Source organism: Pogona vitticeps, chromosome 1, assembly GCF_051106095.1.
Source record: "Pogona vitticeps strain Pit_001003342236 chromosome 1, PviZW2.1, whole genome shotgun sequence".
NCBI lineage: Eukaryota > Metazoa > Chordata > Lepidosauria > Squamata > Agamidae > Pogona > Pogona vitticeps.
The window spans coordinates 158,467,612-158,490,822 of NC_135783.1; the positions used below are offsets into that span (position 1 = coordinate 158,467,612).

Below are 23,211 nucleotides of genomic sequence, written 5' to 3' on the forward strand. Positions count from 1 at the left end.
AATGAAGGCGAAAATCCTCCTGAGTAGTTACATTAGCAAGACAAGTTTTGGGAGCAAATTGTTTAAAGCTAAAAAAAAAATCACTGAAGACTTTACCTGTCTCCTGCCAAATAAATAAGAACTCATCCCATGGTGAGTTCTTAATTTTAGGCAATTTGCCACTGAAAATTATGACAATAGCATTTTGCCACCATAACTATGTGGGAGGTTTTTGGCCAGTGTATGCTTTATTTTATTTTATTGTGTTCTTTCCTTGTATTTTACGGTAAATTTATTTTGCACCTTTATATTTTATGTTGTTGAGTTCTTTGTCATTATGTTATAGTTATTGTTTAGTTGTTGTAAACTGCCCAGAGTGGCTTTGGCTGCCAGACGGGTGGTATAGAAATCAAATGAATAAATAAATAATAAAAGGGTGTCTCGGTTATAGAGGGACATTCATTGATGTGTAGCATATTATAGGTTGTTGTCTGTCATGTGCTCTTATTTAATTTCTGATTTAGGGTCTTGCTGTGAATTAGTGATGTCCCAAATGTCCTGTCATTCTGCTGAGGCCTTGCAAAATAAAAGTTAGAGCTTCTTTTATTGAGGCATTCCATCTGAAGTTAGTTGTTGTTCTTCTCTTACAGCCTTCCACTTTTCCTGACATAATTATGTTTTCCACCAAATCTTGGCTTTTCATGATATGCCCAAAGTATGACAGCCTCGGTTTAGTCATGTTAAGCTTCTAATGAGATTTCAAGTTTGGTTTTATCTGGAACCTAATTACTTGTGTTTCTGGCATTCCATGGCATCTGTAAAATTGCTGTTCAGTGCTACATTTTGAAAGTTCTTTATTCAGATTAGAGCACTACATAATTTAAAATTATGGATGCATATAAAATACAGATAGTTTAAAAATACATTAAGATAATTAGACTGTTTTTTACCAGAAGTGGGCTACTTCAGTAGTATTATCTCAGCCATTTGCTATATTGTCTTTTGTACACGTAAGTGCTGCATCGATTGAATTTCTTCTGGTTTAATATTTAGAGCCGGAGATGTGTGCTGAAAACTTTTCCTTGATTTCAGTTGTCAGCTAGCATGTTGGTGCCCTTGAAGGGGATGGGTTTGGTGCTGTGTTACCTTCTTCTATTCATTATTTGTTAGCATCTCTCGACATACTTCTGGAGGGGCAATGTGAGCCAAATAATAGTCCTTTTCAATGGGGGTAGGTTTCAGGCAGCCATTTTGAATAAACGGATGTTTTTCCTGTCAGCTTTCTTCACTGTCCAACTGTAAGTAGTAATTAGGAACACTATAGTGTGGATGATCTTGCTCTTGGTCTCCAGCAACAACTCTTTACATATGAGAATCTTTTCTAATTCCTTCATTGCTGCCCTTCTGAGTCTCAGTCTTCTCATTTCTTGGCTGCCGCCTCCATTTGGATTGATGATTGAACCAGGGTTTGGAAAATCTTCAACAATTTCAGTGTCTTCATTGTTAGCATTTGTTATCTGATTTTTTGTATTCATTATTTCGTCGTCGTTGTTTAGTCGTTTAGTCGTGTCCGACTCTTCGTGACCCCATGGACCAGAGCACGCCAGGCCCTCCTATCTTCCACTGCTTTCCGGAGTTGGGTCAAATTCATGTTGGTTGCTTCGCAGACACTGTCCAGCCATCTCATCCTCGGTCGTCCCCTTCTCCTCTTGCCGTCACACTTTCCTAACATCAAGGTCTTTTCCATTCATTATTTACATCCTCTTAATGTTCAACTGTAATTCCGTAAAATGAATATTTTGTGATGTTAAGAGATTTATCTATAGTCATTAAAAGTAAAACATTTCACTTCTCCAAAACTACCTTGTGTTACAGAGTTTCACTTCTTAGGTTGAATATCTCAACAGGTACAGCTTTCCTGGCGAGCATAGCAGCTGGGCGTTTAGTAACTTTTTATTGATTGATTGATTGATTGATTGATTGATTGATTGATTGATTGATTGATTGATTGATCACTCTTGCAGAATAATTTCGGTTTTTAGAGGCAATGGTAACTCTACTTCAGTGCAAAACAAGTTGGGACTTTGAGTCATATTTTAAATGCTACTATAATAAACCTATCTCATTCTACACTGCATTCAGAATGAGAGGATAGGCTTGAACCTGTATTCTGTAAACTTAGACCAGCGATGGCAAACCTGTGGCATGCGTGCCACAGCTGGCATGCAGAGCCCTCTCTGCAGGTGTTCAAACTATAATTTGCTGGATCTCCCCCCACCCACCCACGCAGCCAAACCTATGGAAGCAGCTACAGTGGGGTCTTGACTTGAGAACTTAATCCGTGTTGGAAGGAGGTTCTCAAGTCAAAAAGTCTGTAGGTCAAGTCTCCATTGACCTACAGTGCATTGAAAACCGAAAAAGCCGATCCATAACAGGCCGTTTTTGTTCCATTTTGGTTTTTTTCTGGTCTGTAAGTCAAATCTCAGGCTGCAAGTCAAACCTAAATTTTGCGGCCAGAGAAGTCTGTAACTCAAAAAGTCTGTAAGTCAAGCCGTCTGTAAGTCAAGGGTCCACTGTACAGCCACAGTGCTGGAGCTTCAACAGGCGTCAGGCCAGGATCCGGAGCAGCTGGCGCTGGTGGTGGATCCGGAGTGGGGTCTTGAGGCAGCTCCGTACCCGGGATTCCTGCTTCTGCTGCCACTTCCGGTTCCACCACGGTGGCAGCCCGCTGGAGTTGTGTTTTGGTTTGTTTTTCGGTTTGGGCACTCAGGCCCGAAAAAGTTTGCCCTCACTGTGACTTAGACTGTCAGGAAGAAAGCAGCATTAATTCTTACTCTCTAGTTTGTTGCTTTACTTCTCCTGGGAGATTTTTATATAAAGAGCACCCCAACATATGACATCCTTCTTCACCCTGGAATCTGAAATAGCCCAGCCAGGAATGTTGTTCCTTTAATCTGATAATGAATTGATAAGGATTGGTCTGAAAAACGCATGTGTCTTAGATATTTGCACTTAAAAATACAATTACTGTATGCCTTTTATAGAAAAGTTGTGTTGCTGAAAAGTTTGGCTTTTCGTCTTGTTTGAAAGCTGATCTTCAGTGCATGTGGGAAAGTATGAAGATGACAATGAAAAAAATGAAGCTGTTTAAAATTAGAGTTGTTGTTTTAAAGTTTTGTAGTAATAGGGAGGAGGAGTGAAATGCTGCCTCCTAGTTTAAGATTATAGAGTTCTGCTGTGCTGTTGAGAAAATGTTAGTCCTCAAAGAAGGTAAATATATATAAATACACCTACCAGTCATCTAGTAAAATCTGTTATTTCTTAAGTAATTGGATCAGTCTGGTTCACTCCTTTTGACCATTACATCATGTGAATGCAGATGCTGAATGAGAAGCTGAATGGAATTAGTGCAGATTCTGAATAGAGTTTCAGCCATTAATTTGCCTCTTTATTGGATTCCGCCCTTTCCTTTTGCCTGTTCCTATTTAACAACCTCCACCTTTGACCTCTGACACTATAATGTTCTTTTGCTGAATGGGTGCTTTAGAGCCAGATGATTATTCCATTGTAAATTGTGAAGTCGTTAAGAGCACTCCATTCTTAAAGCTTATTGCACTGCCAAATGGTTTGTTCTATGCTTGATATTTCTGGAGAAAAATAAGGGTGTTTGTGCTCGGTGAACTCAGTTTTGTCATAATGCAAAATGTAGGCCTGTGCTATTTCATTCAATCCAAATGCAACATAATTCAGTATAGTTGTGTGCAAATGGCCTTTTAAAATTCTTCACTCCATTTTTGAGTAGGCAAATTGTGGGGCATCACCTCACTAGATTTTTCCAAGAACAAAAGTTGTTCTCAAAGAGTTTCTCAGAGTTGGAGCTTACCATTAATTGTGGTTACACCACAACTTTATTCTTCCCAGACACCAAGGTTTTGTTTTTGTTTTTTTGAGGTATGGGTTTTTTGTTGTTGTTGTTGTTGTTTTGGTCATCATGTTGCATCCTCCACAAAACCCTTCACCTGGCATTTTTGTGGGGCGGTGTGGGGTGACAGGGAAAGAGCCACCCCCAAAAAATGTGGGAACAAGATGAAAAGTCTGTTTCTCTTAACAGGCTTAGGGAAGAGGTGAAATTGGTGCCGCATCAAAATTGTTCTCCAGTTTCCTACGTTTTATTTCCACAGGGAAGAGGTTTCTGTCATGATGATTATGGTGATTATTAGATATTTCCTCATGATTCTGCAGCTTTCCTGGCTTGCCCACATTTGTGATTTGAAACAGCCCTTGTAGGACTTAGCTTGTTTGTTTGTTTGTTTACTTACTACCTTTCTCCCCATAGGGGATCTAAAGTGGCTCACAACAGGTAAAATGAGAAACTATAAAACAGTATAAATATCACAGCTAAAAGCTATACGACATATCCTGGTGTTTAATTGTAGAAATCTGGGAACATCATGCACTATCATAGAGATTATTGTACCATGAGTAACAAAAGATTTCACACACAGACCTTGGTTGCCTTCTAAGTAACTGAAGCACAAGTATCATAGGTTTTACTTGTGATAATTCATTCAAACTTTTCTCTATCTTTGATACTCATTTTGAAAGGTACTTCTCCTCCCCCCCCCGCCCCCCAGCCAAATTGGATTAGAATAATGATTGTGGAAGCTGGGGTCAGCAATTTAATTCCTCACAGTAATTTCGGTTGCCCTTTTTGGTACCCCCTTCTCCTCTTGAAGGTTACTAGTAGAGATGGGATGACTCACCATTTTGATGAGTCGTGCCGCTTCGTGAGTCATCAAAAGTTGACTACTCACGAAGCATGAAGTTGCTCCCATGAAGTGATGAATAACCGGGGGGGGGGGTGTATTTTTTTAAAAAAACTTAGCCTGCCTTAAGGGAATTCAGGCTGCCCTTTGCAAAGATGGCAGCTGCAGCTTCCCTACCCCAAATGAAGCTGCAGCCACCATCTTTGCCAGGGGCAGCTAGTCTCCCTTTTTATATGCTGTGGCTGGGAGGCCAGAAGGAGACCTCGGCAGTGGCAATTAAGGTAAGGGGTGGCGGTGGCGGGGGCAGAGGTAGGGAGAGGAAGGGGGTGGGGTAGATTGTGGAGTTGGGTGGCTGTGGGGGGGTGGCTGCCTGTCTGCTGCTGATCAGGTGATTGATGGCCGGTAGGCAGAATAGTGGGGTTTTTTTAATAGGAAGGGGGTGTCGGTGGGAATGGGGTTGGGCTTAGGTAGGGAGAGGAAGGGGTGGGGGTAGGCTGTGGGGGGTGGGCTGCCTATCAGCCACCCATCAGCTGATCAGTGGCCTGTGGGCAGAATAGTTTTCTTGTTTTGTGTTTTTTAATACAAAGGTCAAAAATGGGCAAATATTCATCGCTTCATATTCGTGGGGGTCTCTGGAACCCACAAATATGAAGGGACAAATATTTAACGAATCGGCTATTTTCATCGAAAAAGCCGATCCATTTTTTATATTCATCCCCATCTCTAGTTTCCAGCTATCCATTCGTGTCTACTGATGGCCAAATACATTTTTCTGAATTCACAGGAGAGAAATTCTCTGTGCCACTGCCAAATACATTTTAATTTTGTATTGAGGGTTGAATAGGTTTCTTCTGTTGATTGCAATATCAGAACCCTTTTTTAAAAAATAGAGTGGATTTGCTGCTAGAGCTGAGGTAATCAACAAGCAGCTTCACTTTCCACACAGTTTGGGGCATTCAGATCTGAAGATCATCCACAGCCACAGAGTATTTCTGATGGTATCATTGGCAGATGTATCTTCTGACAGAGGGAAGGTTTGCTCTTCCTTAGCCTCTTCTGTGTACAGTGGTGCCTCGCTTAGCAACGTTAATCCGTTCCGGAAAAAACCTTGCTAAGTGATTTCATCACTAAGCGAAATTAAAAAGCCCATAGAAACACATTAAAACACAATTAATGCGTTCCTATGGACTTAAAAACTCACCTTAAAGCGAAAATCCTCCATAGTGCCGCCATTTTCGCTGCCTCTTAAGCAAGGAAAAACAGCAGGTGGCCATTTTGTTTTACCAGTGGCCATTTTGAAACCGCCAATCAGCTGTTTAAAAAGGGTTGCTTTGCCATGATCGCTTCCCCGCGATCATCGCAAAGCGAAAAAACCCCATAGGGACCATCGCAAAAAGTTAGTCGCTAAGCGATTTTGTCGGTCAACGGAGCGATCGCTAAGTGAGGCACCACTGTAATTTCTTTGTGACAACTCTCTAACACTACATACTTGGAGGCTAATGTTACATGCATATTTTTTCACTGGGAAATTGCAAAATTACATACAGCGGAAGAATTTCCGACAGGAAATCTGTGCACAGTTATCTTCCAGCAGCCCTATAACTGGGGCCTTCCTTCAGTTACCCAGAGTTTACAGACCAGGCCAACCATTGTTGTTTTGCATGCACGCACAATCACAGCACAGCCCTTTCTTACTTGCACTGTACCAGAGCTTGCCTGAATAAACTGCAATCTCCTGGATTTTTTTTCAAAGATACCATTCTTACAGTCAGGGGCATGGAGGGTCTGTGTGGTGGCCAGAATCCTACTGCTGACCCATGCATATGTAAGGAAAATGGCATAGGTCTTGATGGCAAGTTCAGGTTACATCCCTCACAAAACAATTTTCCTTAAAAACTGGAGTAAATCAGTAGTCTGATTCTGTCCATCCTTAGATTGCAAGCCATTTCTGATTCTTTGCTCCTTTGTTCATTCCCTCCAATATTTCAGATTTCAGGATGTCTTGTCTTATTAGTCCAGGATGTTGCCAATAATGCCAATGGGGTTCCAACACACACCTACTTTTAATGGCTCTCTGCTGTTTTCCCAAGTCAGACAGTTTAATCTTTACCAAAAGTTAAATGGATACAGAGAAAAGATTATGTTCAGAAATCAATATGACATCATTTAAGTTTTCCAGGATGCTCTGCTGCCCATCTGACAATCACCGTTATTCAGCAGAAAATGTTAAGGATGAAATGGCTACATTCAGCTAGGATTTATCAGTATACTGTATTTAGATTTGTTCATTTAGGACTCAACACAGATCAAGCTTTCTCTTTTACTGCAGATAGTAGCAAAGCTAGGAAGATTGCAGTATTGCCTATTGCTGCTTTTGAAAATGTTCACCATACTGGGGTTCTACCTATTATTTTTGCTGGCCTTTAAACCCACTGTTAATAATTTAAAAGTATGATCCGCTCTCACATTGGAAATGTCTGGATGCAAGTAAGGCAGTTTTATTTGAGCCACTCTGAACTGCTGTTTCTGAGATAGATGGTTGCTTGTTGCAACCCAGTGTTCTTACACCACCAACCTTGGTGTGTTTCTCATTTTCTTTTCTTTTTAATTCTTGTTTGTCTTAAGCTATTTCAAAGTAGTTTGATCTGAGAATCAAGTTACATTTTAATTTTTTTCCTGCAATACCTGTATATATATATATATATTTTTCTTTTGGTGTGTTTACTGGTGGCTATGGTAAGCATGTGCCACAACATATCTCTGAGTCTTGTTAAGATGCCAGTGTTTCACTGCAGTTGTTTTAACTTTAAGAAGGGAATGGCAAATGGGAGAAGATGGAGCTCAGAATATTTTCACACTGTACCCAGCAGAAGTGAGCGTGATCAATCACTCTTGCCTGTGTTTGGTTAGCCTCTTCCTCAAGCTTTAGATAGATCAATTCCTTTGAAGAATAATTTTGATTCTGTTCCCACCATAATAGCTTTATAGATAATATCTCATATCTTAAAATGTTCACCTGGATTAATTACGTTATTTAAAATAGACTAGTGATTTGTTTTACGAATTGTTGGATTTTGTCATTTATGGTTTCCTATACTTTTGGTTGCAAGCCCCGTTAACCTTGGTAGGACTAATTCATAGTAAAGGTAAACCTAGTTGGGAGCTTTAGCCCAGATTTGAGATTTTGGCTTGCCATTAGCTCATTAGCAGTGTAAACCTATACCCGTCTCATCCCTGCTTCAGGCCACAGCCCTGTACTCACTTGGTTTTTGTTACATGTCCTCATGTTGAAACAAACTTACAGTGACCTTAATAGAGTTTTCAAGATAAGGAATGGTTTTATCAAGAGGTGCGTTTCCATACCCAAGTAGAGATTTGAACCCTGCTCTCTGGAGTCTTAGTCCAATACTTAATTTGGAGTAAGTCTTATTGAACTCAGTGGGACTTGCTTCAGAGTGGGCGTGTATCATATTGTATATTGTAGTGTATAGTACTGTTGAAAAACTGTTAATATATATTTTGAATTGTTTGTATCTTGTATGTTGTGAGCCGCCCAGAGTAGACTATGTCTAGATGGGTGGGATATAAATGCAATACATACATACATACATACATACATACATACATACATACATACATACATACATACATACATACATACATACATACATACATAAATAGTAGGATATAAGTATAAGACAGTGTGGAAATAAAATATTGCTAACATCCGGTATAAGAGCAATGCGTGTAAATTCTGAACCCCTTGGAAATGCTGTGTAGATTCTAAATATGAGCAGTACTCTTGGGTGTAGAAATTTAGGCATCGTTTAATCATGTCAGCAGGGAATTTTAAAATTATTCTTCTTTAGCTCTCCTTTGTCTGCTGAATTGGAGCCATCTCCTTTGTTTCTTTGCAAGTAAAACGAAAACACAGCTAACACTTGAAGGGTTAGAGGAATGTTAACTACATATGTGTTTAGAAGCAGCAGTTTTCTCTATTAAAGTATATGCCTTGCTCTTTTAAAACATCCTGTGAGTGCCAAGGAATACCTAAAAATTTACCTAAATGTTTCAAAAAGGCCAAACACCATTGGATATGTTATGTACATGTGTGAAAGAGTAACAATGAATGTCCAAAGCGACTCATTGACTAGATGCCAGTTGCATGTCAGTGACATGCCAGACTACACATCTAGTACTGTACAGGCTTTGCATATGCCCAATACCTTGTCAGTTAAACACTGTAGGCTGCTGCAAATATGCAGTATCCGTCTGGACAAAGTATTTGAGGATTTTAGACCCTTCAGAAGAATAGTTCAATGTTTGAGACAGAGTCAGATACGACAGTGCAAATTAATTTTTAAAATCTGTTTTTTTTTCTGACTGTGTTGGACAACAATAGCAAATACTATATTGGGTAACTATGAATGGAAATACATCCTCAGTCTTGGATGTCTAAATAGTAAATTTAGAAAAAAAAATATTGAACCATTGTGTAGAAATGTGTGGCTTCAATGGAAATCCATCTGTGTCTTCATTGCACAGTGAATATACAGTTTTGCAAGCCACTGTTTTCACCTTAGAACATGGAAGAGAAAGGAAATATTTCTGTCCTTCCCTCTTCCCACCCATACTCTCATTATTGGGTCTTCAGACATATGTTTGATTCCAGCATCTGTAGTATTGTGCTCTGTGGAACTGTTCTTGCTTGAAGCCTTACAAATTCAGTATAAATATCTGTTTATTTATTTTGATTTATATCCTGCCTTTTTTGGGGAGTAAAGATGGCTCCACAGTAATATGAGATAAAATGTATTTTGTGTTACTCGATAGATCGTTATCTGGCATTTATGAGAGCTTTCCTCAGACTACCATCACAGAATGCTATATTGAGAAGATGTTCTTGGTGGGTGTTCATGAAGAGGTGCATAGAGCTGGAGATATTCATATGGCTTTCTTTCTCTCACATTTTGCCCCCAGAAATACTGTAAACTTAACTACAGGGAAGTCCTGTTTCATTTTCTTCTGGTGAACATGAGGCTACCCATATTGCAGTTAAAAGCAATGGTTTCTCTTGTAGATTTGTAACAAGCCAGTTTTGTCCCTGAGAGCATGTCCCCTCAACTCTCTGCACTCCTTGCTTTTTGCTTCTCCTGGGGAAGAGTGGAGAGAGTGAGGAAGGGATAACCATGGGCCTTGCTCACCTGTAGAGGCTACCCTGTTCTCAGAAAGGTTCCCTTGCAGACATGTGGCTTTCCCCATGGAGAAGGGGACAGTGTAGAGGGGAGGATCCATTTACTTCCCTCTATGCGTGGTAAGCTTATTGGGTTAAGAAATTACTGAGGGGGGCTTATGAAATGCACACTTTTTATAACATCATGATGAGTTTAGGATGATTTATTTCTTCTGTGCCTCGCATATTTTTTGCCAAAAGCACGTTCCTCACTTACTTTGCATTTTCCCAAAGCTCTTGCCACTTTTGCTGAACTATCAGTTGAGCAAAAGTAGCAAAGTCAAGAAGTTGACACATTCAAGGGTCTTTATAACCCTGGTAGTTCTCTTGTGTCAGAAGAGAGGGTGCATGAAACGATCAGCAGAAGCATCCTGCGTCCTGTCACTTCAGTATAGAACTGGACCCTGCTGTCTGTTTTGATGTAGTTTTGTGTCTTTTCATTTTGAGGAGTAACATGGCACACGTGGCCATCTCAGGCAAGAGACAGATGTTCGAGAGTTGAAAGAGGGCAATTCTTAACTGATGTGAACATCTTTCTCTTGCCTTTAAGATTGTGCAGATCAGTTTGCTTTGTTTGCTGCTTGGTCTTCAGGATTTAAGCATGGGATTTCTTTACATCTGCTTGCACAAATGTGGCAAGATTGCTTCAGTCACTCCGATACACTCCTTTAATGCCCCTTGAGCGCTAATTACGGGCTTCCTCTAATATCCATTTCTGGCCTTGGTCATTGCTAAGTTGTTCCGTTAGCCCATTTGAGACACCGTGGAGAACTTCCCTTGATTGGTTACAGTACAGTACAATGGTTGTGTTATTTTGAGGCACTCAACAGCTGCTTTCATTCTGAAGTAGTTTCACACCCGTAGTTCAGTTCTTACAGAGAATCAGTAGTGAGTAATGTAAATGTACCTTCCCTGCAGTAATTCTACCAATAGTTTAACACCTGTTTCAGGTGTCAAAATTCAAGAAATTTGAACTGCATTTTCCTGTTGTGCCTCTGCAGGTAGAGAAGAACATTCTAGAAAACTGTGAGCCCAGAAAACAGGTAGAAAATATTTGTGTACCCTTGTAATACCTTGCTCATATTTGTTGAAGCAGTTGAGTACCGGACTTGCATCAGTGTAAATATATTCAAAAATATATTTTGAAGAAGAAACACATTTTAATGCTGTGTGAAGTTGCAGAAGGTTCATGCATGAATGCAGTAGGGGGTTCGAAACAGCATGAACCTCTCCATGTTGCAAATCTGAGACTGAGTGAAGCTCCATGTGAGCATATGTTTCGCATGTAGCATAAATGTGAGAAGGAGAAGCTTGCTAGCCCAACATGTTTCCATTGTTATTTCCCATTTAGAAGCTGGAAGGTTCAAATGGAAAGCTTCCATTGACCATGGAGGTTCCCCACATGAGTTGGAACCCTGGAAAACCAGGGGTTGTTGATTTGTTGGCTTTGCCAGAATACTTGCTAGCTTTTAGAAAAATAATCTTGGTCAGCTGTTCATTTGGTCTCAAGTTGCCTGGTTGGCCATTACAGATACAGATGTTGAGCATTACCTGAGTCTGAATGTTTAGTGACTGAGAGTAGAGTGGTTTCTGAATGTTCCTTGTTTTTTTCTTTGGTCCAAGCTGGTTGATTTGCTGTGATACACAGGGAAATGTTCATCGTACTGATGGAAATTCTTAAACACATCATAGCTGAAGTCACACATCTTCAGTCAGGAAGGCTGGTGCCAGTCTGCAAAGAATTTAAACTGTTTCCCTTACAAGTCTGAAGCCTGTGTGAAATAGGGTTAAAAGCAATATCTCCCAGTGGTCTCATGGTTGGGTCTTTGAAAGAAAGAAAACGGAGTGCAAAGGGCACTGTTTGCTTGTATAAATTGTGGCAGAGAGAAACCGGCTGTAAATTTTTCTCTATATAAAAACCATAAAGGCAGATGAGACTCCAGGATTCAGGACATAGCAAAATGTTAGACAGCAGGCACAGAATTAGGACCTGTTATCCTTGTCTTTTCTTGATCAAACCATTTATGCCAAAGGTCTCCTGTGTTGTGCTTGTGCACCTTGGGCTAAATCTATTTTTCATCCCAAATAGAGTAGACACAAGAAAATCAGTCTTGCATTATTGTTGACTAACGAGTCCCATTTTTTTAACTTGGTGTACACTAGACAGAGATAAAACTGGACACCATCATCTTGTTGTTTTAGCTCAGGCTTCCATCACAACATCAGGTTTTCATAATCACTTCCAACTTATGTTTCCAAAGCCACAAAACATTTCTGACAAACACACAAATACACCTTCTGTGTATGAATTCTTGTGTTAACTTAAAGAATTTTAGTAGGTTTTGTGTTCAGAATAAAAACTATCTTTCTGATTGATTGATTGATTGATTGATTGATTGATTGCATTCATTTAGATCCTCAGTGAAGGCAAGGTGGTGTCCATGGTTCTCCCACCACACTGTGTTCTCACAATAGCTCTGTAAGAACTATTGGGCTGAGAGACTATGACTGGCCCAAGGACACCAGTGAGCTTTGTGGTTTGGAGAGGATTTGAACCCATCTGTCCTGAGTGTAGCCTACAGCCTCACACTGGCTATCTCAGACTTTCCTAATGTGGTTTTATGTCTGGTTCCTCGGGCTGTTTGGAACAACACTAATATCTCTTATTATTATCAGCCGTGTTTTGTTTGTATGACAGTAGAGAAACTATTGCTACCTTTCTCTCCCCATCTGCAGGGACCCGGCTGGTTTTTCCTCTACATTTAGATAAGGAGATGTTGCAATCTGTGAAACGTGCTCTCTGATGTAATGGCCTCTTGTTCTTGTTGTCTGTTACAGTGACAGCTATATTGTGAGAGTCAAAGCTGTGGTTATGACCCGAGATGACTCCAGTGGAGGATGGTTGCCACAAGAAGGAGGCGGTCTTAGTAGAGTTGGTGTCTGCAAGGTCATGTGCCCAGAGGGCAATGGAAGAAGCGGGTTTCTGATCCATGGAGAACGGCAGAAAGACAAACTGGTAACTTAAATCTCTTGCAGAATCTGCTTCCCATTCATTTTCCTGCTGCCACCAGAACAGTCTCTTTCCTCACATTTCTTTAGACCATTTGTGACACCTTTTTCCAAAGAGGAAAAAGAACAAGAAAGAAAGAAAGAAAAAGTCCTCCCAATTCACAAGAGCATTATCTATCACCTCCCCAAAATATAAGATGCACCAAGTATTTTCATATAGTTTATTTAGTTATTTCTTGAAGAAAGGAAACTGACACTCCCCACCCACCCACACACCTCCAAATCCTGTAGCATAGCAAGTTAAAGCTAAAGAATTGACAAAGCCAGTCACATTGCCTGGAGTAATTCAAGCTTTTAAAACAGCAATGAATTATTGATGCTGCCTCCTGTTTGATGTATATAGGCTGGCGGAGTGAAAAAGGCCAGGGTCATTTGTCTTGCAGATTGACACTGGCCTCCTTTACCATTGCTGTTTATAGAACCTAGAGTTCCTGCTTCTTTGCACAAAATAAAACCAGAAGGGAAGGGAAGAGAAGAGAGGTTTGTAAATCGTGACACTGAAGGAGGCAGCTCCCTGCCAAATAGAGGTTTCATCTACAGATGGGGACCCGCCAACAAAATAACCTGTGGATGGACAGCACTGAACTATATTCCACCACCACCCCAAAAAAATCAAAACATGCTAAAAGGATAATTGGGGAGTTTCATAGAGCACACCTGAATGTTGACGCTTTGGGTTTCATGTGTTTCAAGTGATAAATTGCTACAAAACGTTTGCTTGCTTGCTTGCTTGCTTGCTTGCTTGCTTGCTTGCTTGCTTGCTTGCTTGCTTGCTTGCTTGCTTGCTTGCTTGCTTGCTTGCTTGCTTGCTTATAGACTGCACAACTTAGTGAGAACACTACTCAGGTGCAGTTTACATAACTAGGCAAAACATACAACTAATATGATAAAAAGAAATCAGAATGCAAGACACCACAAACTAAAACAGGAATGGCAACGTAATATTGACTCCTGATACTGTAACTTAAAGTAAACCAAGTTACATAAATTGTAACATAATAAACAAAATATACAGTAGTACAATAAAAAATAATCAGCGGTGACAGTGGTGTACAGGTCTTGAAAATTAGCCTAAGATGTTGCCAAAGGCCTCCTTAAACAGTTCTGTTTTTAATGAATGTTCTAAAGACTTTTAGGGAGGAGGTCTTTCTAGTTTCTGGTGGAAGTTTATGCCACAGTGAGGGTTCCACTGCTGAAAAAGTCCAAGTCCTAGTATTATATTTCTTTTGTCTCAGGGTAGGCACCCCCAGTAATGTGGCCTTAGAGGAGTGGTTTGGACGGGGGGGGGGAGGTGCTCCAATAGGGAACAGAGCCATGTGAAGTGTTCCTGTCCAGCTGCCTGCCAGCCTTGTCCTCCTTGATTATACCGTGGGGGGGGAGGGGAGATAGGGGAAGTACACTCCTTGGATCACTTTGTTCAGTACATGGCTATTGAGAATAGAGACACTGACTGTCTTTGCAATGACCTATAGAGTGACTATAAAACATGTCATTAGCAGAAATAATGAAATGTACTCTACTACCAAGATGTTTGAAGAATAGATGTCACCTGTTTTAAGATGAGCTCCTTCTTCCAAGAATCTCTTGAGTATTCTACATGGGATTAGGCCATTTCATCCTCATAAAAACCTTACAGGTTAAGTTTGACTGCATCCCTAGCTCAGACTCACCAAGTGCCTTTGCTGAATCCTTCTGTTGAGCAGAACTCTCCAAGTTTTAGACACTACCCAACAAATCAGTGTATTCTTCAGATATCTCTAGTTAACTGAGAAGAAAAATGGACCAGGTTTTGTTCTACATGGACTGGATGGTTTAATCAGTTTGCCATTGGAGCAAGGAATGTCTGTCTCCTGCTGTGTACATTTAATTTTGTTGAGAATAGAAAGGCAGTAAAACTATATGTTACGATTTATTTTATTTTATTTTAGAGTCAGCATTTGTGAAAACAAACAGGTCCCTGTTACAGTGAACACATTAAGAATATACTTTGTGCGGAGAATTTGAAGCTCTGTTGTGGACTGAAATGCAATGTTGTGTATGATCTGGAATGTGTTCCTCAGTCAAGAAGAAAAAACTTTTGGTTTCACTCACTGGCTATTTCCAATAACTCCCTACGTGAAGAGAGAGAGAGAGAGAGCAGTGGCAAAGAAAACAGATATAAATGTCTTCTTTAGTTTTTTTTAGTGTGAGAAAGGAAGCGGTGAACCATATGAAAAAAAAACCCAATGTTCTTCACATAATGAATATCATTTCATGTCTTTTCACTTTTAAACCACAGGTGGTATTGGAATGCTATGTGAAGAAGGACCTTGTCTACACTAAAGCAAACCCTACATTTCACCACTGGAAAGTTGACAACAGAAAGTTTGGACTCACTTTTTTAAGCCCTGCAGATGCACGTGCATTTGATAGGGGTGTGAGGAAAGCCATTGAAGACCTCATGGAAGGTACTGAACAGTAATTAGCAGTTTCCTTTTTTTTTTTTTTTACCCAGCTGGCTCTGTTTTGGGGGGGTGAGAACTTGAAAGCTAATTTCTGCACACCTTTCACTCAAATTGGCTATTCCTTCAATCAAAGGCTCAGACTTGCCATATATTAGGAGAATGCAGTTTAAGTCCTCTACAGCAGTGGTCCCCAACTGTGGGCCTCCAGATGTTCTTGAACTTCGTCCCAGAAATTCTGGCCAGCAGAGGTGGTGAAGGCTTCTGGGAGTTGTAGTCTAAGAACATCTGGAGGCCCAAGGTTGGGGACCACCTCTCTACAGCACTGGACTAAACCTCCCAGAAACCTTCACCACTAATACTGGCCAGGATTTCTGGGAGTTGGAGTCCAAGTGCAGCACAACATTGCTTAACTTTCCATTCTCATATTGATAGGTTTGAAGCAACAGTGTCCTTTATTTGCATTTAGAGATGAGCACAAACTGAAAGCACCCACTCAGAAGCAGTGCCCTGGCTTCCCTGCCCCACATCCTCCAGGCAGTGCCTCTGATTGGGCACCCGCCAGAGGAGGCAGGGCTGGGAAATGCCAAACACCTGTTTGGATGAAGTTTGAACTGGCATGAACCTGCGGTTAGTGCCCATCTCTATTTGCATTCTGCGAATTTTTCCCGTGATTGTTTTTTTTTCCCCTTGAATTTTACACCCCGGCATTAAGCAGTTATATATATTATTTTTAAAAATCCCTTGTCCTTTCATTTTTAAAAACAATCCTTCCTCACCCACCAGATAGGTGGGGTATAAATTAAATAAATGAAATAAAATAAAATACTTTAAAATAGAGACCAAGTTAAACTTTGAAATGTTAAACAGCTTTTGTAGTCACTTTTTCTAACCTATCTAAGATGACTCTTTCCTATTTTGAAAGATCTGTTTAGGAGCTCATCCCAATATTAAGACCAAATTCATTGCTTCTGTAAAAACAAAAAAACAAAAAACAAAAAAAAATGTGGGCTACAGTCCAGAATAGTGTATACGTCAGTTCTAAGCATGCAGCTCGGCTCATTGTTTAGGTATTTTTCCCTCCCCCGTGTACAACCCCCTCCTGTCACCAGTTGGCTTTTGAAGTGCAGGCAACCTTAAAAGTGTGGCTTATGAGACACACTGTCAGAAACTGACGTCCCAAATGTGTACTTGCACCCAGGTGGAAGGCTTGCTAGATTGTGGTGATTTGTACTGAAATGGCATGCATTTTAAATATCTTTACAGGATCTACAACTTCATCCTCAACAATCCACAATGAGACTGAAGTTGGAGATGATGATGTCTTTACAGTAAGTATCTTTTACTGGGAATTGCTCTTTGTGCCTTCTGGGTGACTTGTTTTTGACAAACACTGTGGTGCATTTTAATTCTGGTTATAATCCGTCTGAGCAAAAGCATCCAAAGAATCTAAACTTATGTGGCAATCTATATGTGAAAATAATTGTTTTGATATTAATGTTAATGTCAGGGCTTGTGAAAAATTCATACTCAAAGTGGCTTATAAAATCACACTACAAAAATACAAAGAGCAGCAATGAAACAGCACCAGAACAATATAAAGGCAACACATGTAGAAGCCTCATAAAAAGCAGGGTGTTAAATAGATTAGCAGAGGCTCTAACTAAAATAAAAGAAAAAGGCCTACTTACAACTAACTTCACAGGCAGTACTGTAGTTTCAATTGCAACCAACATTTTTGCTTATGAAAGGGTGGAGCTCATTATCGTAATATAGTTTACCCAAAACCTCATGTAACTGGCCACCATATGCTCGACAGTCGTGTTCTTATTCTTATTCTTATTATTCTTATTCTTCTTCTTCTTCTTCTTCTTCTTCTTCTTCTTCTTATTATTATTATTATTATTATTATTATTATTATTATTATTATTATTATTATTATTATTATTATTATTATTATTATTATTATTATTATTATTATTATTATTATTAATTTTATTAATTTTATTTATATCCCGCCTATCTAGTCAATTAAGACCACTCTAGGCGGCTTACAACAAAATGTATCAGAATCTATCAGAAATGTTCATTGTCACATTTTAAAAGTCTGGCCTAAATCCTGTTACTAAGTTTTACCTCAATTTAGACCAGCTGAATTAATTAAAGTTGGACCAGTTGAATTAATAATTATTAATCATTCAAAGGTAAATCAGTGCTCTTGTCAATCTCACTGATTCAGTAGGCCAGCTGTAGTTCAGATGAACAAAAGTTAAACCCATTGACCAGTTGCTGAATAGCAAGTCAGTGCTTGTACAAACCCTATTAATTCAGCAGGTCCCTCTAGATGAGAGAGCCATTTGGCTTTAAAGACCCACATCTTAGTTAAGTGATGTTTTCTTTAGAAGGTTTTTCACGACAGCCTCCTTAGGAGGAACCAGAGCCTCACATTCTTTCATGCAGGCATCTCCCACCTCATTGACCCTCCTCACTCAACTCTGCCCTGGCAGATTTAATCAGCTGTGTCAGGCATGGGTCCAAAGAGCACTTGAGAGACTTTATCATACCAGAGATCTTGTCTGCATCCCCAGGATTCAGAAACGGGCATGCATCTGTAAAAACTGACTTCGTGACTACCGGATTCTGTTACAGTGTCTTATATAATTCTTTTAATTGATACACATATCGTTCCCATAACCCTATGCTTTCTGCAGTGCTTGGAGCCCTTTATTATTGCATTTATATCCCATGTTTTCTCCAAGGAGGCTAAAACAGCATACAAAATATCCTCCCTTTTACATATAACCCTCAGGCTGTTTTCAGACTGTTTAAAAACCCAACATCTCGTAGTTTTCGCTTACAATTTGTTCTATCTTGTTTCTTCTTGCATCCTACTACAGAGATAGGAAAAATGAAGCCCAGTTTTAGAATATCTCTTCTGTTTGAAGGGGACAAAAACAAATTTGGTCCTTTCGCCCAAAGCCAGGGGCTTCTGAGAGAGAAGTATAGTTGGCTTTTTTTTTTAAAGGGCCAAAACATTGGGGAGAAGGGCGGCACAGGGGATTTCGGGGGAAAATGGGAGGTACAGCTCTCTAAGAGCTTGGAGTCTAGGGGCAGCTCCTTCATCTCTGGAAATTGCTAGCCCAATCCTGTTGAAACAAAACAGAAGCACATGCAACTGGGGAAAAACACCCAAAACTGTTTAGCTGTTTCTTCCCCCCCCCCATGTCTCTTCTCTTCTGTTCCCTATGCTGAACTTTTGATTTTAAGCTCCTTGGGGCAAGGACTCAGTAGTAGTAGTAGTAGTACTGTAGTACTGTAGTAGTAGTAGTAGTATATTTTTAAAATCATTTCAAAGATTACAAAATGGATGAAGTAGGTGGAGCAAATGCTGTTCAGTATGGGTTGTTGAATCTCTGCATTGAGAATGGATAAAAACAAAATTGGAATGTGCGCATTGGCACAGTGTGAATGTGTGAGCAAGAAACTCTTATTTGTAAGAACTTTTGTATGATCATAAATACGCATGGGCTGCACCGCACAGTGAAAATGTCATAATTCTCTCTCTTTCTCTTTTTTTTTTTTTTAAAGGAAATAGCTGCAATGCACAACATTCTTTGTTTAGTGATTTTTCATGGAGCATTTTGTTTATTTATATTTTTTTACATAAAGAGAAGCTGCTTGGGAAAAGCAATGGGAAAACAATGGACCCAGTCCCCTCTTTTCATTAACTGTCACCTGAGAGGCTGTAGGTCTGAGATGGGTTTCCTGCACAATTGTGACCAGAGCCTCTTGTGACAGTTGGCATGTTGTTTTCGTCTGTTCTCTTGTCATAGTTATAAGACAAACAACAGCAGGCAGGGTTAAAAGGTGACTTCCTCTCCTCCAGAGCAAAACTATCATTAGCAGCTGCTTCCCAGCTACCTGACAGAACTGATTTATAGGTTCCGTGAGGGAGAGGGAAAAGGTGGGGCCAGGGGAGGGAGGGAGGCAGGGAAGGCTGGACTGGAGCTGGAATGACTTACTCATCTGTAGCAGTTTCCCAGCAATGTGCCTCAACGCTTTAAAAAGTTGTATTTTGGGCTGCAGTTCCCAGAATTCCCTGATCTGGCAAAGCAACTACGTAAGCTGTGATGTGCCTTGAGAGAATCTCTGTATATATACACCCATTTACAGATCTGTGTCCTGATTGGTGGTGCTTTTGAACATTAAATACCTTGGCATGTATTTGTCCTGTGAAACATACCTAGTAACAAAAATAGCAATATGTGTGGTGTGGTGCCATTGCCTTATTAATCTAGGTCAAGCTCTTTTCTGCTGTCCCAAATGGACAAGTCCAGTCACCTCAGAAAGGGCAGCAAATCTATTGTTGAAAGACAGTAAGAGGAGTGTATTTTAAAGTCCTATTAATTTCTGTAGAAAAGTTAGGGATGTATTTAATATTTTTCTTTTTCCCAGTGTAAAATCAAAGGGACGAGTAAGGCTTCACTATGGCTGCATTAGGTACTTTTATTTTTCCAAAGAAGAAACTTCCCATTAGGAGGTGTCTCTGCTGTGTAATGTACCATTACTGTAACTCCAGAGCCCCATTATATTCTCTGAATGTTTTCCATATGGTTGGAAATAAATTTCTCCAGCGTCTGGACACAGAATGCTAGTTCTTGCTTCTCTCAAGACAGCCTGAATAATGTCAGACATTTGAGGCGGGGGGAGGACCTCTGTTGAGACTGTATCAGCTTGCCAGCCACCTGAAATTGGGCTTTACCTCCATTTAGTTGATCTACTTTCTTCACTCAGATACTATCCCTTCTGGGTAAATGTACATCCACTGAGAAGTAATACTGAGTCATGACATGACACGTTCCAGTCATCCACAGCCGCTCATTCCTGCTGTGCACCTGTGAAGGAGGGCTCTGGCAGAAGAAGCTTGCAATGATCACATGTGCGGTTGTTGTTGTAATATATTCATAAATCGCAAGTGTTAGAATTTAGAATAGTTCCTGCCCAAAACCTTTTCAAGATGACCTGCTAGAAATTGGTCTCTAGAAGCAAAGAAAAACCTGACAATATGGAATATAATGCTTTGCAGAAATATACAGGCACTGATTTTAGCAGGCCAGTGGATTGCATACTTCTTGGTGATATTTTAGAAAACTGTAACTATTATTTCTCAAAGCATTGAGATGTTAGATCATGGAAATAATGCAAAGAATGGAGCAAACCCAATGAGAAAATGTTATGTCCTCATCTTTGCTCAGTTTGATGTCTGTTTTCTGTCTCCTGAAGGATAGTTTACAACTAGTGATGGAATATTTGTATTGATGGGAAATATGCATATCGCCACCACAAATAGTCAAGCCCTTTAGACCCACCACCACCCCCAGAACCGGACGGTCCACTTACCACTTGCAGCACGCACAGCCTATGGTGGCAGTATTTGTATTTGTCTCCCGAGGGAGACAAATACGAATATCCCATCTCCATTTACAACAGTACCCTAAAACAACACGGGCCATAAATTACTCTATGTAGTTGTACTATACCAAGAGCCAATGAATATTGAGAATCTTTTACTTGTTAAACTGATATTTCATCCAACTTTTCATTCTGTTTCCATGTTTGACAAAGTGGACAAAAGCGTACATTAAAATTAAATAGTCTTTAAGGTGCCACATGATTTTGGCTTGTTTTGTTTCTTTGGATGTTGCCTGATCTGTTGTGAACGAACTCCATATCTGTTTGAATGGTAACTTCTTCCACCATAAGACAAAATGCCTATAAAAATAGTCTTTATCATAGTTGCATCCTCTAGTACTTGAAGTATCCTTCTTGAGCCATTAAAAAACATTTTTTCAGTAACTTTGCCACCCTGAATACACTAAATTTTCAGTCAGTAGAGTAGACAATTACAATGTGGTGCAGCAACTATACTAGGAAGAACTGGAAGGAAGAATGCAGAAAATTTATCTATCCATTCAATTTGTATGCCGCCCACACTCTGCAAGAGCCAGAAGGGAAAATGGAACAGGTCTGTACGTTGCAGTTCTCTGGGTGACCCCATCCAGAGTAGTTTTTTGGCAAGTAGCATTTTTCTTCCTGGACCCATACTTGGAATGCATTGATATTGATCAATGCTGTTGCGTTATGCCCCCTGTGGATATGAAAGTTTTTTAGGACAGGTGATTCATTAACCACTGTCGTGAGAAAAAGGTAAAGATGGACAGAAAAATCCAAGGACGTATCTACTTCTCTATATCTAGGTCTCCATTTACAGATCTACAATCCATTCCCAGTTGCTTTTCCTAGGACATTCCTAATATGATTTGCTTGTTTCAATCTAAAATGGGTCCCATTCAGCATATTTAAATGCCTGTGGCCAGAGTATCCCAGGGGTACCCAGTGTGGTGCAGTGGGCAGAGTAATGAACTAAGGACTCCGGAGACCTGGGTTTGATTCCCAGGCTCTGTCATGGAACCTCACTGGGGGAGGGAAGAACTGGTAAAACCACTCCTTAAATACCTCACTTACCTTGAAAAACCCTTTTAGAGATGATATAAATCAGTTTTCAGTTGACAGCACATAACAACAAGTATCTCAAGGATACTTTGTGTCCACCTGTGCCTGCCTGGAGTACTAAGTTACTTTCGGAGGTGCTCCTGTCTCCACCAAAGGAGATTCAGCAGGCAGGTAACAGAGGGAGAGACCTGTCAGTTGGAATGACTGACATAAGGAATGCCTAACACCGGCATCACTTCCTTCTCAGTGATAGACAAGGAAATGTCTGCTCTACAGGTAAAATCTGCTTTTCCATCCACTGATTCTAGTCTTGCTTTCTGGAAGAAACAGCTATACTCCCCTTTGAATATTAGAAAGCTCTCAGGTCTCCCATTGGTGTTCTCTTAACTGTTCCTCACAGGACTTGGTTTCAGACTCCTCACCACCTTGGTCACACTCTGCTTGGGGGGGGGGGCTCCATTTGCTGACATTTTTCAAAATACAGTGCCCAGAATTGGATACAATACTCCAGTATTACAGAGCAGACTAGAAACTATTGCTCCACGTGATCTGTGTGTTGCCCTTCTTTTGAAGCAACCTAGGTTTATAACATTGTCATCATCATTTTGCAGCTGCATCAGAGTCTTCATCCCCTGGCTAGCATCCAGGCTGTTTTACACTTACAAACTGTCATAGTTCCAGATGGCCAACAGGGAGTTCATTCTAATACATGCACAATTCCAAACGATTTTTAAAAAATGCTCATTACAGTAACATGGCAGGCAAGGCACCTGTGGACAGCCCCTTAGATCCACATAATTACAATTGTGTCAGGGTGCAAGTTGACGTCTGGAAACATTGCAATATTTTGCGCAAAGGCACTGCAGCTGAGCCTTCTATAGAGATACAGTTCTCTGACATTGCTATAAATACTAGCATTAAAACTGCAATCTTTTTTAAAAAATCCCATTTGAAGAGCAATCTAATGCACTCAGGAAATGCACACAATACTTCTTAGACAGTAGAGCCTGCTTGATAGATACTATGATACAGTGGATCGAGTTGACTGGCCTGGGGTCAAACTCCTCCTCATTCATGGAAACTCACTGGTGTTATGGAACTGTTAAGACCACCCCTTAAATATCTCACTTATCTTGAAAACCCCTGTTAGGGTCACTGTGACTCAGTTCTCATTTGATGGCCCATAACAAACGTAGAGGAAGCCTGAAAA

At 40.2% G+C, this 23,211-nt stretch overlaps 1 protein-coding gene across 3 annotated transcripts in view; it reads left to right on the top strand.

Moving 5' to 3' along the window:
* The window catches only part of SPRED2 (sprouty related EVH1 domain containing 2), a 93,876-nt gene that overhangs the window by 52,482 nt on the left and 18,183 nt on the right, over nt 1-23,211 (top strand). For 2 of the 3 annotated variants that reach the window (XM_020803380.3, XM_020803381.3), the window contains exons 2-4: nt 12,817-12,994; nt 15,326-15,494; nt 16,755-16,819. In XM_020803380.3, coding sequence (XP_020659039.1) covers nt 12,817-12,994; nt 15,326-15,494; nt 16,755-16,819 — 412 coding nt within the window. Of the gene's footprint in view, nt 1-10,979; nt 11,022-12,816; nt 12,995-15,325; nt 15,495-16,754; nt 16,820-23,211 lie in introns of all 3 variants that reach the window. The other variant, XM_073003636.2, reaches the window with a different exon arrangement.